General features: G+C 41.3%; 1 protein-coding gene across 1 annotated transcript in view; it reads right to left on the reverse strand.

Annotated features, from left to right (window-relative positions):
- The window catches only part of LOC108796936 (synaptotagmin-C-like), a 180,461-nt gene that overhangs the window by 53,233 nt on the left and 111,258 nt on the right, over positions 1-15,970 (reverse strand). Inside the window, exon 7 of the mRNA XM_018568497.1 lies at positions 4,483-5,032. Within this exon, the coding sequence (XP_018423999.1) occupies positions 4,483-5,032 (550 nt within the window). The remainder of the gene's footprint in view (positions 1-4,482; positions 5,033-15,970) is intronic.

Genomic DNA, 15,970 nt, shown 5'->3' on the forward strand with positions numbered 1-15,970 from the left:
GGCTCTAAGAGCTGGCCGGCTTTGAGGATCAGGTGAGTATAACTTTTTTATTTTAGTCCCTAGGCACAAATGAGCAGTTAACCCTCACAGTATGGGGGTAGCCACACTGCAAGGGTTAATAAAAATGTTACCCGGAGTTCTATTTTACTTTATTATAATTGTGAGTTTTAGGTTTACCACAAGAGGGAGCAATCAATCAGTTTGCAATTGCTCTTCCTCCTTTGTTAACAAATGTTGAGATAAGCTGTCACCCACACAGGGAGTGCACTGTTTTCTAAAAATCAGTCCACTCATATGCTTGTATTGTAAGAATGAGCAGCAAGGCATGAACATTTTGTATGAAGCTACAAGCAGGGTCTGCAACTTTTATAACCAAATTATGACAAGATTTTAAAAAAAAGTAGAATTAAACGCTCTTTTTTTTCCGCATATAACTACTGCTAGCAAGCAGTAGATATATGCAAAAACATTTTTAAAAAAGTTACCAAAAAGGTTATTAGTTAGCTGTGTCTCCACCGCTCACTCCAGTCCGAAGATCTGAAGATTCTTGAGTGGCCGAGCAGGATGATGGGGTGGGCTCATGCGCAGTACAGGTCTTCAGCAGGGAGAAAAGGAGAGATACGGTGGAGCCGAATGCATGCAGCCGGGTGCGTGCACGTCAGGCAGACACCATGGGACAGGAAGAGACAGGAGTTTGCAGGGAGACCGGCACCAGCACCGGAGGGATTGCTGAATACAAATGGAAAGGCAATAAGCATCATTTAAGGTATGTCCTTAAACCAGTATTGGGTCTTTTTTGGCATATATCTACTGCTAGCAAGCAGCAGACATATGCCCCATGATTTAAAAAAAATAAAAAGTAGGACAGACACGTAATTACTCCCGGCCCATGAATGGCTGTGAAGAAGGAAGTAAGTAAATTCCTTATTTCTCATAAAATCTCCCATTTACATTGATATATATTACATGAGGAAACACCTGTTAATACTTAAAGTGACATTGAAGGAAAAAATCCCCCACCCCCGCCCAATGCTGCTTTAAGGACTTACCTTAAATCATGCCTCTTCTCCGATCATCATCTTCTTTCCAGTACTTTTCAGCAATCCCTCCAGTGCTGGTGCCGGTCTCTGACTGCTGTGTCTTCCTGTCCCACGGAATCTATGAGGTTGCACGATGCCGGGCTGCTTGCATTGGCTTACCCTGTGTCTCTCCTGCTCAAAAGCTGTACTGCGCATGCGCCCGCCCCATGATCCTTTGCGGCCGCTCGAGATTTTTTCAGATCTTCGAACCGAATCGAGCAGCGGAGACACATGTAAGTGATTACCTTTTTGGTGCCAGCAGTAGATACATGCAAACAAACCTGAGGGTTTAATTATGCTTTAAATTGGTGCAGTGATGGGAAACAAAAACTCCTCTGAAACTGAAAGTGCACAATTAGAAAGCAGAATACAATCACAAATGAGCAGCAGCATGGGGCGATATGAAAATACTCTCTGATAGAACATCATTAAATCCTCCATAACAGAATTATTCCTGCTGTGTTGCCCGTCGTTAATTGACACATTACCAATGGAATAAAGAAATTCAATAGCATCTTGATTGATGCCGCATCCCCCTACTCTCTTGGGGTTTTAAACATAAACAATTTGTAAGGGGGAAAAGCATCTGCATGGGGGAGGAGTGGGCAGCAGTCATAGAGGAAATAGGAGAAACTGTTCGTCAGGGAGATCTGAGACACTGGAGGATGGGGTACCCAAGAAAATATGCTTACATATTTTCCTCAAGAAACAATCTCGTTTATCATTTGTCTTCAAGCAGAGCTCGCATTAAAAGCAATAACTCAATCTTTAAACAATATCTCATTCTAATTTAAAGCAGACCTTTACCACTTTTTACAAAAAATTACCTCAGCATGCAGCTATGCAGGCTGATATGAAATCATCTTACATTCATTAGCTAAACAAAAAATTTTCTTTTACTTAAAATTATTATTTTTCCACTTCCTAGTCCTCTTAGGCATAAGTGATGCAATTTGTGCCCAAGCGTTGCATCCTGGGAAGGTTACATCAGCAGGGCATTGCTGGGATATCTCATCTGTAATCTCACCAGATCTTAGGGAAAAGCATTTTCCTCCCCTGAGATTGTGAAATAAAAGCCGGCAATTATCTAGAAGTATCTGTTTGTAGATTGCCATTACCAAACATTTCTAAAGGTGTATTTGTTGTCATTTCAAATATATGTCATTTCAAATATAAGGGTGCCCTAGTCCTTCTAACCAAACCCTTCTTAACCCCAGGCTGCTTAGTTGGGCAACTACGGCATATTTTAATGTTGACATCCTCAAGCCAAAATCTTCTGCATGGTCTACCGCCAGCATCTAAACAGTGATCGCTCATAGTCTTTGAAATGGGAGACGGCACTATACATGGTTCATATAGGCTCACTGGTGCAACCAATGGTGAGAAAGATTTTGACTGGAGTTTGTAAATATTGCAGCAGGTCATGGCTGTCCTAGTCAGGTAAATAAGTATCTATGGACGTTTGGTTATCTAAGTCAGGTTGGCTAAGAAGGGTGTGTAACTGTAGTTTTAATGAAAGTACACTTACCATTTAAAACAAACCTGTAACTTGAAAAGGAGAAAAAAACTACAACCGCCACCTGAAGCTAAATGCTAGGCATTCTTTGGTGAATTCAATTGGACCCCAACATTGCTGACCACTACCACTTTGGACATGTATGTTCTATAGTTCTGTTTTAGGACAGCTACTAATATTGACATACAGTGTATACTTCTTCCATATTTGGCCACTTGTGTCACCCAATAACCCCCCAAAAGCAAAACCCTATTGAATTCTACTGGAGCTAAGATCTGGAACACTTGTGTCCTGTTTGGGGAAGAGAGAGGGGATTTACTGAAAATGTTGAAAACCAAAACTGAACTGGTAAGTGGACCTTTTGCCTTCTTTACTAGTCCACTTTGCGAACCAGTCTGTTTAAATTGCAAAGCAGCAAATTTTGTTCAACCTACGTTCGGAATAAACCTGCCCTTCCAAAATCAAGCGCTGACCGAACTGATTCGGTCAGAATGTGCTCATGTCTTCTACCCCAAACTGAACTATCAGTCTTGCGTGGAATGGCCCTTACAACAAACCTAAGGAAGAAAAGTTTAAATCTACAGCTGTAACTGGAAATTAGGATCAGTTAGTTAAGCGGTTAGCATTTTGTATGCTAGGGGCACTACATGGAGTTGACAGAATTTGCATGTGTTTATGTAATCCGGTTTCCACTCACAGTCCAAAACCATACAACTAGGCTCAATGGCTTGCACACAAATTGGGCCAAATTTGTGTAACTGTAGTAGGAGTAATAGACTGTAAAACCCTCTGGGGCAGGGACTAATGTAAATAGTCTATATACCGATGCCAAATTAGTTTGTTCCAAGGTAAAACAAATTATACAATCTCTGCACTTCAGTCAAAAGAATGGCTAGCAGGGAAATGTTAATTTTTTGCCTTCCCTGCAGCCAACTGGTAGATGTGAGCACCAGCCCTCTCCAGTTCTCTGCTTAATGAAATGGGGGACATCTGCCTAAATTATGATCCTCAGCTTCATCCAGTAAAAACAGCACTGGCAGTGAGTGATAGGCCTTACATTCAACTTTCCTGCAGGGTATGTTTTGTGTTCTCAGGGTAAGCCTATCATTACATACACAACGTGCACAAACAGTGGCTATGCAGCAGCAGTGCTTGATCACCTCATGAGCCTGTCCACAAGCCAGTATGACAGATTGCTCTGGTTTCTAATAAAGGTTATTTTGATTAGAGAATTGATTGGACTGCGGCCGCTCAAGAAGATGAAGTTAGTAGAGTGGTAAAAAAAAGTCAAGTCTGTAGAACGGGTGGGCTTTGATGCCATGAAGGCTCATTTGTGCATTGCTTTGGAAGTAAACAGATTATCCGCTTAGCAAAGACTCTCAGGACAGAGAAGCCAACGATTCCAGGAGATGTACTGCAGATGTAAAGAGAATTTTCACAGCAGCACAACCACACCAAATATATATGATAGATAGAGACACAGTGCTGTCAGGACAGACACAATATGCAGGAGAAACTGTAAAAATGGATAATAAAACAATAATACAGAATATAAACCTAGAACTACATTTTCTGGTAGGTCTCTGCCTGGAATCCTCCATGACATCACCTCAGTTATACTGTTATATTGTAAGGGTGAATGAAAGACTTTCACTTGAGTTCACTAGTAATTCAGTTTTTGGGATTTATCCACAACAATACCAGGTAAGGAAGTTGGAGCTATCATGGTAGAAACATGGCAAGAAGGAATAAGTGAAAACCTGGAAAAACCTTTAGGGGGAGTAAATGTGGGCCTCCATGTTCTAGACTCTATTTTATGCCATGAATGAAAGAACACGGTACACTAAAATCCATCCAGCTTTTTAGGAGATACCAGTAGATACTTACAGAGCTGCCTTCTAGGATGTCTCTCCAGATGGGAACTTCTTCTGCTGGATTTGAGAATTCCAGCAAATTGTCTATTACCACCTGACCAATAAGGTCATGTCGGGTGAATCGGTCAAAGTCATAAATGCTGAAGTGCAATTTGCGGTTTTGAAGATCATTAACGGGCACATTAAAATGGAATGTTTCATTAAAGATTGGGTTAAGAGTCTTGCGGTGAACTTTAGTCTGGAACTTTTTCTTTCGATCAGGAAGCAGGTACATCTTTACATAAGGATCTGAGAATCCATTGGCATCCTTTGCAGGTAGGTCTAGAGCCTTCAGTATCTTTACCACCAGCTGTTCTGTATTGTAGGCATATCGAAGGATAAAACTGATACGCCCACAGCTCGTTGCTTCCAGTTTCTTCATCTCTGCATCTGCTGAACGCTGTTTATATAACTCTGGCTTTATCTGTCCAATACTGGTGGCCTGATCTGGTTTCTCATCCACATGGCCTGAAAAATCAGGACTGGACAACTGCTGTGTCATGGGTCTGGGTAACGTGCTGTATCTGTAAACCAGAAGAACAATATTAATTACATTTTGTATACATTTACACAATGTCCTTTTTATTAAAAATGAACCTGTAATGGTTGAGAACAGGCACAGTGAGGAGACGCATACCATTCTTGAAGCTCCAAAGTACTCTGAGAGCCAAACAAAATCTTGAAATGCTAAAGTTTTATGGTTAGCAGACCTCATCTAGGATCCATTCATAATTTAAAGGTATTAACCACGCAAATTCACAATCACACTTCGATCTGCAGGACAACCTATCAATGCAGGGCTTCTGTTTTCAGTCCAGCCATTGCTGTAGTATGTCAAATTCCTAGAGGGTTGAACATAATTTTGTTGCTGGTAACCTGGTATTCTGGAGACACCATCTGTTCTGGTATTGTCGACCAATATAAAAACTAAGGACCACAGATGATGTGGAGGCCATAACTAGGGCCAGATTTACCATAAAGCAGAGTAGGCACATGCCTACATGCGCCCTTCATAGACGGGCACCATGCAGGTACCTACTCTGCCTAATTCCTGGTGTTGTGTCAAGATACACCGGCAATAGCAAGCTGCAAGACTAGCAATGCCTACAGGAACAGCAAGCTTCTGCAAACGCAGGGGTCTTTCTCTGCATATGTGAGAGCTGGCGGGTCCCACAGCAGCAAAGGGTGCTGACTCAGGCTAAACAGATTCCCATTCATGCCTACAGGCAGCAGAAATGGAAATCCGGCCCTAGCTATAACAGTATGCGAACACTGTCCTTCCACCTGTTATCCCTAACTTATAGGGTCCGTACACACCATTCTGTTGTAGTAATGCACACAGGTTTTATATTCAGTATTGTGTATTTAGCGTGCATTGCGTTAGGCAGCCCAATTATTTTGAATGGGCTGTCAAGTTCCATTCACATTTCACCTGCCCCATTACCATAAAATATTAAATTATAAATATTTAACACGTGGTGATACTAGGACACCAATGTCACAGAGCAATATGGGCTTTCTAAAGAGGAAAATTAAAGTAATATTTTCCTTTGAGCATATAGTATCTATTACTAAAGGAGTTAAGTATCTTTACCTAAAACCTTTTTGTAAATGATCCAATCATGTGAAAAGCATCTGCACATGATTGGGTATTTAAAGTGATCAGCAATCTGATTCCACATGATTGGATAACCAAAGTTAATATTCACACAATTTTTGAGTGAACATTCTCAACTCCATTAGTAAATCAGCTTGTATATCTTTGTTAGAGATGAGACTGGGCTTTGTGCAAACTCAGTTTGCATAAATGAGCCCAAGCCCGCTCAAAATTCTGACCGCCATCCCTCCTTGTAAAGCCCCCACCACAACTGCCACCACCTGTCAGGAGTTGTATAGGTGTGCACCGATCGCGCTGTGGGTGCCATTATTTTCCAATGGCACCCCAGCCGCGCTGGGCGGATCGCGCGGTTTCCCGCCGTAATTTCGCCCGCGGTTCTGAACAGAAATCGCAGCTAAAACATTTGTGCATCATTGATCGCAGAAAAAAGGTACTGCCCAGGGCGACTGGGGTGCCAATGGAAAATAATGGCACCCACAGCGCAATCGGTGCACACCTATACGACTCCTGACCGCGCGGCAATCCGCACGGAATTATGCACGATTGCCGAGCAGTGGGGTGTCGCATAGGGTGTGCACCGCCCCATAAGCAGGGGTGCGTGAACTGAGTTTGCCCACGTTGTAGCAAATTTGTATTGAGCCATACACAGCTGGTAGGTGTGAGGGTGGGTGATCACTCCTAATCCAACTTTGCCTATAATCTAAGCCTCAGCTGTTGTGATCTGTAACGATCAGCTGATCATTGAGTGTTTGTAAATAATTGAGGACATAGTATGCTTAATGTGTCCCCAATTATAAATGCATAGGAAGTGCTCTACATCACTTCCTGTTCTTTCATGATTGTCAACATAGTAACTCATATTATATCCAAAATGTATGAATGGACAGGAATATAAAGGCTTCCTGTTCATTCATAACAGGGGCTGTAGAAAAAGAGATTGAGGACTCTGTGTCCTCTGAGTCCCCAACAGTAAAGTTTAAAAAACAATGAAATAAAAATATTAAAAATTGTTTTTAAAAAGGTTAGAAAAAAATAATAATTTTAGGTCCTGACAAATGTTTTTATTTAGGTTTCGCTCTGAAAATTGCATTTCGGTGCACCTCTAGAAATAATGCATGATTATTATTGCATACTTACCCAAGTAGAAAAAAATATCCCTGAACATAAAATCAACACAAACATCTATACATTCCCTTAAAAATGAACTGTAATGATGAACAGTCCCACACAGAAGCACCAATAGACTAGGGTAAATGCAGATATGCCTAGATGCACTGCCTACTTAAAAATATGCCACTTGGCATATTTACTTATTCTCTGAAGGCTTTGTCATTGAATATTGATTTTATGGTCAATTTCAGATTAATGCTAAATTACAGATTTCTCAGAATGGAAGTGCAGATTTATTGCTGAATTCACAGGAACAGCATTTGTAACCATTTTGTTATCAGTTCTTTTTGTCTTTTTCATCCACATGCAAATTATTATAATTTAATACAAAATCCAAACTATTTTTCTCAAAGCCGAGGACATATTCATTGAAAATATGGTAGTCTCATTTTTACGTGTTGCATTATAATTGTGTAAAATACACTATTTTTTCAGTCCACACAAGCACAATATAATTTCCAATGCCCAAGATAAAACAGGAACCAGTTTCAAGTGAATAAGTGAATAAATGCCAAAATGTATCTGACCTAAAATTTGTGTACCGTAAGCTTATACAACTTTCAAATCTATGATAGCCAAAACAAGACAACATATTCAAAACCTTACAGGTCATCACTTTAGAGTTAGCCCTAACATTATTTTTCTACCTCTGGTGTGTAAGTGTGTATGTGGGGGTGGGGGGTAATTAATATGTTTCATGAAATGGTATCCCCACACACACCAGAGGTACATACAGTAAGGGGAATTTATAAAAACTGGAGCAGACTTGCACTGCAGCCAATCAGCTTCTCTGTCTCATTTTCAAATCTTACCTGAGCTAACTGAAGAGAGATGCTGAATGGTTGCCATAGGCAACTGCTCCAGATTCTGTCTGCTCCAGTTTTGATAAATTCCCCCAGTATGTTTATGTACGTATGTGTATCTTCACTGCGCATATATGCAATCTGTGAGGTCTTCATTTTTCAAATGATTTTTGTCTCCTTTGCCTCCAGCCCAAACAGATCAGAGACAGTAAGCTACAAGCATGTAAATGCGATCTGGTGGTTGTTTTAATGCTGGCCAAATCACTATGGTGGCTGTGAGCTTATCAGCGTTTGACCATTCCACCGTAAAAGTTACAGCGTTGGCAGTAAAAGAGTTAAAGGCTACGAGAGCATGCCTTTGATGAGGTCCTCTGTAAAGACTAGATGTCATGTTAATCCAATGGGACCAATACTTTTAATCACTGACATGATACAACTATAAAGATGAGGACTTCATCTTTAAAGTGACACATAACCCAGGAGTTAAATCCTAAAAGTGCATTCAAGTACCTTAACTATTAACAAAAATGTATCTTATTTGTGTATCACTCAGCTGTAGATTCTCAAATCATCTCTGAATTGGTGCTGACACTGTCCTTCCTTCTGGAGGGGGGCTACTTTTGTTCTCCATGGTCCCTGTGTGTGTTGTAAAGTAGTCACCATTCCAAGCTCACTCCTATGATGGACTACAATCTCAATACAAATTAGTAAAGCAAGAGATTGTAGTCCATCATGGGAATGAGCTTAGAGCAACACACACAGGAGCCTTGGGGAACAAAAGTAGTTACATACATAGTTACATTCAGAGTAGGTGAGGTTGAATAAATACATGGGTCCATCTAGCGCAGTGGTTCTCAACCTTTTTAGGGCCGGGACCCCTTGGTAGCATTTGCCAAGTTGTGGTGACCCCCAACGGTAAAATTTAGGGATGATGCAGCTGCTGCAGTGACATCCGGCGGCGAAGTGGGAGAACTGACACTGCTGCGCTAGGAGAGGGCTGAGAAGGACTCTCACCTAGCACAGCAGAAATCACACAGCGACCCACAGCTTGAGAACCACTGGCGTACACCGTCAGAATATAAAAAAAAAAAAAAAAAAAAAAAACACCATAGGAATGCATAGCTAGATTCCTATTGGCTATTTCACTTTGCAATAGCCAATAGCAAATTAGCTATTGCACCCGCCCTCTGCTGCTGTCAATCACTAGAAGAGGACCTGATGGAGAACGTCAGTTCCCCCTTGGCAGCAACGGGCGGGTGCAATAGCTAGTTTGCTGTTGGCTATTGCAAAGTGAAATAGCCAATAACAATCTAGCAATGCATTCCTATGGTGGGGTTTTTTTTTCTGACTTACGGCAGCCCCCGATGTCAGAAAACAAAAACGATCGCAGGGAAAGGTTTACTCTGCTCGAATGAGCAGAGTAAACCTTTCCGGGAGAAAGTGTCTCTCTCCCGAGCGGCCGGGAGCCTCTATCTAATAGCGGAAGACTCCTGGCGACCCCTGGCAAATCGTCATTTGACACCCGAAGGGGTCGCGACCCACAGGTTGAGAACCGCTGATCTAGCGCAACCTGTGTGTGTGTGTGTCTGTATATACTTGGCTCTAGTAGTTCCCACATCCTTGTATATTTAGTAAATGAAGAAACTCATCTAAAAGTTCCTGGAATTTATCAATGCCATCAGTGGATACTACTGACTGTAGAAGGGAATTCCACATTTTTACTACTCTCAGGAGTAAAAAAAAACCCTTACACAGTCTAAGATCAAACCTCCTCTCTTCTAACCTCTTGTGCCCTCATATTATCAATACAGTTCTTGGTATAAACATCTTATTCTGGATATTGTGGTCCCCAATAATAATTTAGAAAATTGCAATTAGATCATCCCTTAATCGCCTCTTTTCAAGTGCAAATAAGTTTACTTTCTCGAGGCGATCATCATAGTTCAGGCCCTCCATCCCTTTTATGCATTTTGTAGCCCTTCTCTGGACTCTCTTGATTTCCTGGACATCTTTCCTGAAAGTTGGTGACCAAAAGTGAATGCCATACTCAAATTGTGGCCGAAATATAGATTTATAAAGTGGTAAAATTATGTTTTTTTTCTCTCGCTATAATCCCTCTTTTAATGCAGCATAGTATCTTGCTTGCTTTGCAAGGGTTTATTAACCCTTTGAAAATAAAAACTTTTTCAAAGGGTTAATACTAACCTGTGTCTCCGCCCGCACGCTCCCGTCGGAACATCTGAAAATTTATCGGGCGGCCGCAAAGGATCTTGGGTGAGCGCATGCGCAGTTCAGATGTTCGGCCGGGAGACGAGGAGAGACACAAGGTAAGTATATAGAGCAGCGTACAAAAGCACAGACTCCGTGGGACATGAGAGAAGAGGAGGACAGAGGAGTCAGCGCTGGATCAGGAACCCGCACCAGTGCTGGAGGGACATCTGAAAACTACACTAAAGAAGAAGATGATTGGATTAAGAGGCATGATTTAAGGTAAGTCCCTACACTAACATTGGGGGGAGAGAACAAAAATTAGCCTTTATTGTCATTTTAAGTGATAAGATACTTTTTTCTTAATAATAAAAGCTACTTAAATGTAATTTTAAGATTTAACTCCTGAGTTTAGTGTCACTTTAACCCTACGCTATCCAAAACTCTATTGAAAACTAGTTTAAAAGCTGTGGTGGGAGTTTTACCACCACCTTGAACCAGGCCAGCAAGAGTCATTTGTACCTGTTGAAAAGAAAAATAGAAAAATAAACCGTATTATATATTGACAAAATGCATTATTATACCAGGTTGTTTATTAGCTGAAAATACCTTTGCTTCCCTGTATAAAAGAATGATGAGTTATCTAAAAATGAAAACAATCCATTGAGGTCATTTTTTTTTCTTATGTAACACATTCCTTATCCAGCCCATTATGTGGAAATCTTTACAAACATGGCAATTATTTTTTTTGCAAGTAGAAAAAGTCAATAGAAAGCAATGTTATTTCCAACCGTGGGAGTATGGAGCTGCGCTCTCTACCTGCCTCAATCCAGTTTTAACGTTAGATGGCTAGAGCGAGCCGCCTGGCCGATAAGCTCAGGTGACAGCTGGGATCTGCGGTAATCTTTCCTGACAGCATCTCCCCTCACACTGACAGATAAGTGGGAAAATCTCACAGGCTCAATAAGATACCAGAAGACAAAGACCTAGCATCAGTTTACTGCCTGTCTACATTAAAGGAGGAGTAAATAGGTTTGCGAGAAAATTGAGGACAGTGCGTTCTAAAAACAAAACAAAACACTGTTTAATTAATTTATTTTTCATCGGTGTCAAACTTTTTTTTAAATATGCTTTTTTATTGATGCTTTCAGATGTTATACACATATATACAACAAAAGAAATAGAAAAAAAAAAACAACACCAAAATCCAGACAGTGGGCTAACAGCCCAGAATAATTTCACGCAAATGTCATGTAACATACATATTAGGTTTACAGCTCCAGAACAGAGAATATAAGTTACTGGTTAAATATATACCCCAATATTGGTAGGCATAGTAAGTGTTTTCGAAACGTTTCAGGGAGTGCGGAGGATGTCAGAAGCTCCAGTAGGACACGGAGCAGCGAGGTTATTGAAACAAAGTCAACATTCGTATTAGCAGAAGAGAGCCAGGGGCCCCAAATGCGAGTGAAACGGAGCGGGTTGCCCCGCTGCTAGTATGTAAGTTTGTAGAGGGGTAATCCCTGATCCACAAGCCTTTTCCAGTCACCCAGGGAGGGGGCATTAGGGGTACCCCACACTAGGAGAATAGTTTTTTTTGGCATAAAATAAAAGCAGGCGGAGTAATGTCTGAGCACCCGAGGGCAACAGTAGCTCATCAAACAGACCCAAGAGGGAGAATGCAGGTTACATATGTTGAGGAAACCAAGGTTAGCTTCCATGAAGAAAGTAACCACGGACCAGAAGGTCCGTATGTGTGGACATGTGCAAAAAGAGTGTAAGAAATCAGCCTCATGACCGCAGCGCTTGAAGCAATCTGGGTTTGATCGAAGGCCCATTTTTCACAATAGAGAAGGAGTGTAGCATACATGATAGAAAAACTTCATCTGCAACAGACTATCTCTAGAAGCTATCACTGAGGACATGTATCTGTCACCAAAGTCCTCCAGTCGTCCTCCACCAGGTCCGGGAGAAGTGACCGCCACTTCTGTCTACAGCTGTCAAATCTACCAGATCTGTGGGACATGAGTTCCAGGTAGTAGGTCGAAATTAACTTAGAGGATGTATCCCCGTGCAGCATCTCCTCCAGTGAGGACTGAGCCGGTATGAGGGAGGTCGACCCAAACTGGGTGCGAACCGCATGTAGCAGCTGGAATTAGGCCAAAAAATCAGACGGGGATAGTCGTATTTCCTCCCTGAGCTGTATCACCCCATTACAAAATAACTGAGACAGAGATTTAATGCCTTTCGAGGACCAGAAGGCGGCTGATGGTATTGTGCATCCCTGGTGTTAACCCTTTCCTACTCCTTAAAACATGGCTATACATACACTTAATAACATCACAAATCACCTGGCAAGAAAAAAACAAATCACATATATGAAATGAGCTGTGGATGTAGTGCCTTGCCTGGAGTTAAAGTGCTGTATAAAATTTTGTTTTATTATTTTTTGTTAACAATAAAAATAGAGTAATTGCAACATATTCTAGCAACCATAGTGCTCCCTATGGTTTTCCACCGGAAAAAAAACAAAAAAAAAACAGACATTATTTTGGCAGTGGTTGCACTCTAGTGTTGTATAACAATGAGAAAAACAACATTAGAACAATTGTTACACTGACTTTATGGGCATAAGGTCCTTGCTAGCATTGAACCCTACCAGGCAAAGCAAGACGGATGAGTTTTGCAAATCGTGTTGTGCTGTTCGGTAGGTGTTTAGGTGTGGGAGGCTTTCTGCCACTCACAACAATATTTATAGCATGCAGTCGCTGCGTTAATTGAAGTGGATGTTATTCTAAAAGATTTAACCTGAAATTTTTCTCCTGTGGCAGTTAAATCATGTGAGTTTTATGAGGTTTGTTTTTGCCTTCACTGGTTTGACGGATCATAGATTTGTCCCTAAATGACTAATAATGCTGAAGTTCATTATGCTTTCTGCAGCTAGCAGGGGTGTGTGAATTTGTTTTCTATCAGAGAATGAAATAAAATCTTTGAGTATCATTTCTTAACTTCACGCAGCGCAAGGGATAAAAAGCCGAAATAAAAAAAATACGTGATTGAAAGCAACAAGTAAAATCAATCAGTAACACAGCACAATGCAACTGTGAAAGAGTAAGACATTCTATTCAAGTTAGCCTAAAGTAGTATTAAACTCTCAAACTTTTTTTCCAATAATAAATCCAGATTATACAAATATACATTGCCCAGCAAAGTATTTCTTTTTGCCCACGCATTTACAGTCATTATGTTTCTAAACAGCTCCAACTCTCTCAGCTCTGCTTCCCTAAACTTCCAGTCCAGTACATGATCACAAGGGACAGCACAGTCTCCAGCAGCAGTCTATTTACTAGCTTGGAGAAAGGAGAAGGGAGCAGAGGAGTGTATTGCCTTGCTGTACCTTCGTTTTGTGGATTATTGTCCAAGTCCCATCACAGTTCTGATTGGTAAGTCCCTTTAGGAATAGGTGGCACAGCAGTAGCAAACAAATGGTGCTATCAGAAAGGAAGGCGTAACTGGCACTCCACTATGCTGATCAATACGCCTTTATTGATGCACACTCAGTATCACATAACACATTGTTATGTTATGTGATACTGAGCATGCGCCAATAAAGATGTATTGATTAGCATACTGGAGTACTAGTGACCCCTTCCTTCGTACTTGTGGAGACACACACAGCTTACTAGCACACACAAGGGTGGCTTCATAGGACTCTGCAAGGAAAAGGAGCCATCCTAAAACAGGATATCAGGACCAGTGCTCATGGGACCAGCTGATTCTGCAGGAAGCTAAAACTCTTAAAAAGCAAGGAGCCTTATCCACTGTAAGTGAATTTATCAGCATTTGAAATGGCTTAGACATCTTTTGACTTTAATATTTTAAATCTGAGTTTTATATAATGTTTGCAATCAGCTTAACCAAGCTTCTGGCTGGGCAATGAACCAGAGCTGGAGGATCAGCTACATGATCTGGAGTTCTAGAACATCCCTCCTATGACTTGCAGGGTTATTCACAAAAGGGTGAAGAGATTGGAGAAGGCAGGAGAAGTGAACAACATAGCTGAACTGAAAAGTGAGCTGAATTTTGCCAAATCAGCTATTTTGTCCTAGATTGTTCACTTCTCCTGCCTTCTCCAAACTCTTCACCCTTTAGTGAATAACCCTGTTAGTGTGTATGGGAGAGTCTGCTGTGGGCTAGGGGGCTGGTTCATAAACCAGTGAACATCTTAGCCTTAAAGGCAAATTCCACCTTTTCCAAAAAAAATGAATAAATGTACCCAAATTGATTTAAAAAAAATAAAACATTTTTTTATTGGAGCCTGCAAAGCATTGCAACCACTATCAGTGAATTGTGGGGTCAATGCACAAGCTCCTCCAGGCTATTTGCCATACTGGTTACGGGGATGGAAGAAATTTTCAATGGACTATAAGTACAGAGACATCAAAATAGTTCTGTTTCTTTGCGTGGCAGATAGAACTTGAAGCCACTTCCTGTCTACATGAACTCCAGCGATGGCTGCATGCTATTTCTCAAAATGGGTTTCCTGATGGTGACAATAGAGGACCATGCCTGTGTAGCGTGGGCTGAAAAGGTCACTGGTAGTCTCCATCAAAAGCCAGTGTAACAGGGTGACAACACTGCAGAGCAGAATTGGGAAAGGGTGCTGCCATCCTATAACAGGAAGTGCCGACACAACATCCATCATGGGCCACCAGAAAATATTTAAATAAAGCAACATATATAAAAAATATTTTAGCAGTAGTAGAGTATTGTACTGTTACCCATCATTTAGTGCAGGAAATTTGGCATTAATGTAATAACTTCTGTTATCCAATAAAAGGTATTAAAGATGCAAGCTTTTTGGGATTCATTGATCTCTTCATCAGGTGTTATAAAGCCTGATGAAGGCATTAACCGCCTCCCGGCCACCCTTTCTAAAAAAAACGGCCGGCCGGGAGCTTCTTAGATCTGAGCCGGCGTATTTAAACATCCCGTCAGCTACGCCCACTCGCGCGAGCGGGAACCTGCCAAAATTTTAAAATTGGGAGTAATGCCTGTTTACATACAAGCGATCTATCGGCTATAAGGTGCCAGTGTGTGCGCCCCCCCTCCCGCTGGTCCCGGGCTCCGCTGTGCCCGGTGCAAACTCAGGACCAGCATGGTGGCTCCGTGACAGGGGATCAGAGGGAGATCGGTACACAATCTCCCTCTGGACCCCTCTCCGGTGTCAGAATGCGGAAGTGATGCATATGACATCACTTCCGTATTCCTGTGTCACTCTCCAGCTTCAGAAGATCACTGCTTCATCAGATTGTTTGGGGGTCCCTAGGTGACATTAGGGATCCTAGAGACCCCTGATGTCTCCAAAAGAGGACCTGTCACATCTCTTTGCTATCACATAGGGGGTTTCTTATCCTCCTATGTGATAACAATAAAGTTAAGCGAAAAAAAAATAGGAAAAAAAAATAAAGTTGCAAAAAAAAAATTGTAAAGTCACATATGAAAAAGAATACAAAAAAACAAAAAAAAAATTAAAACCCCCACCCATACATACACGCATGCAAACGTGTGAAAACAACGATTGCGCCCATTACGCCGCACATGTTACATATCGACATGAACGTCGCAGTGAGAGCAATAATTCTAGGTTCTAGGTTAAGGAA

Source organism: Nanorana parkeri, unplaced genomic scaffold, assembly GCF_000935625.1.
Source record: "Nanorana parkeri isolate BGI_ZX_2015 unplaced genomic scaffold, ASM93562v1 scaffold1198, whole genome shotgun sequence".
NCBI classification, from domain to species: domain Eukaryota; kingdom Metazoa; phylum Chordata; class Amphibia; order Anura; family Dicroglossidae; genus Nanorana; species Nanorana parkeri.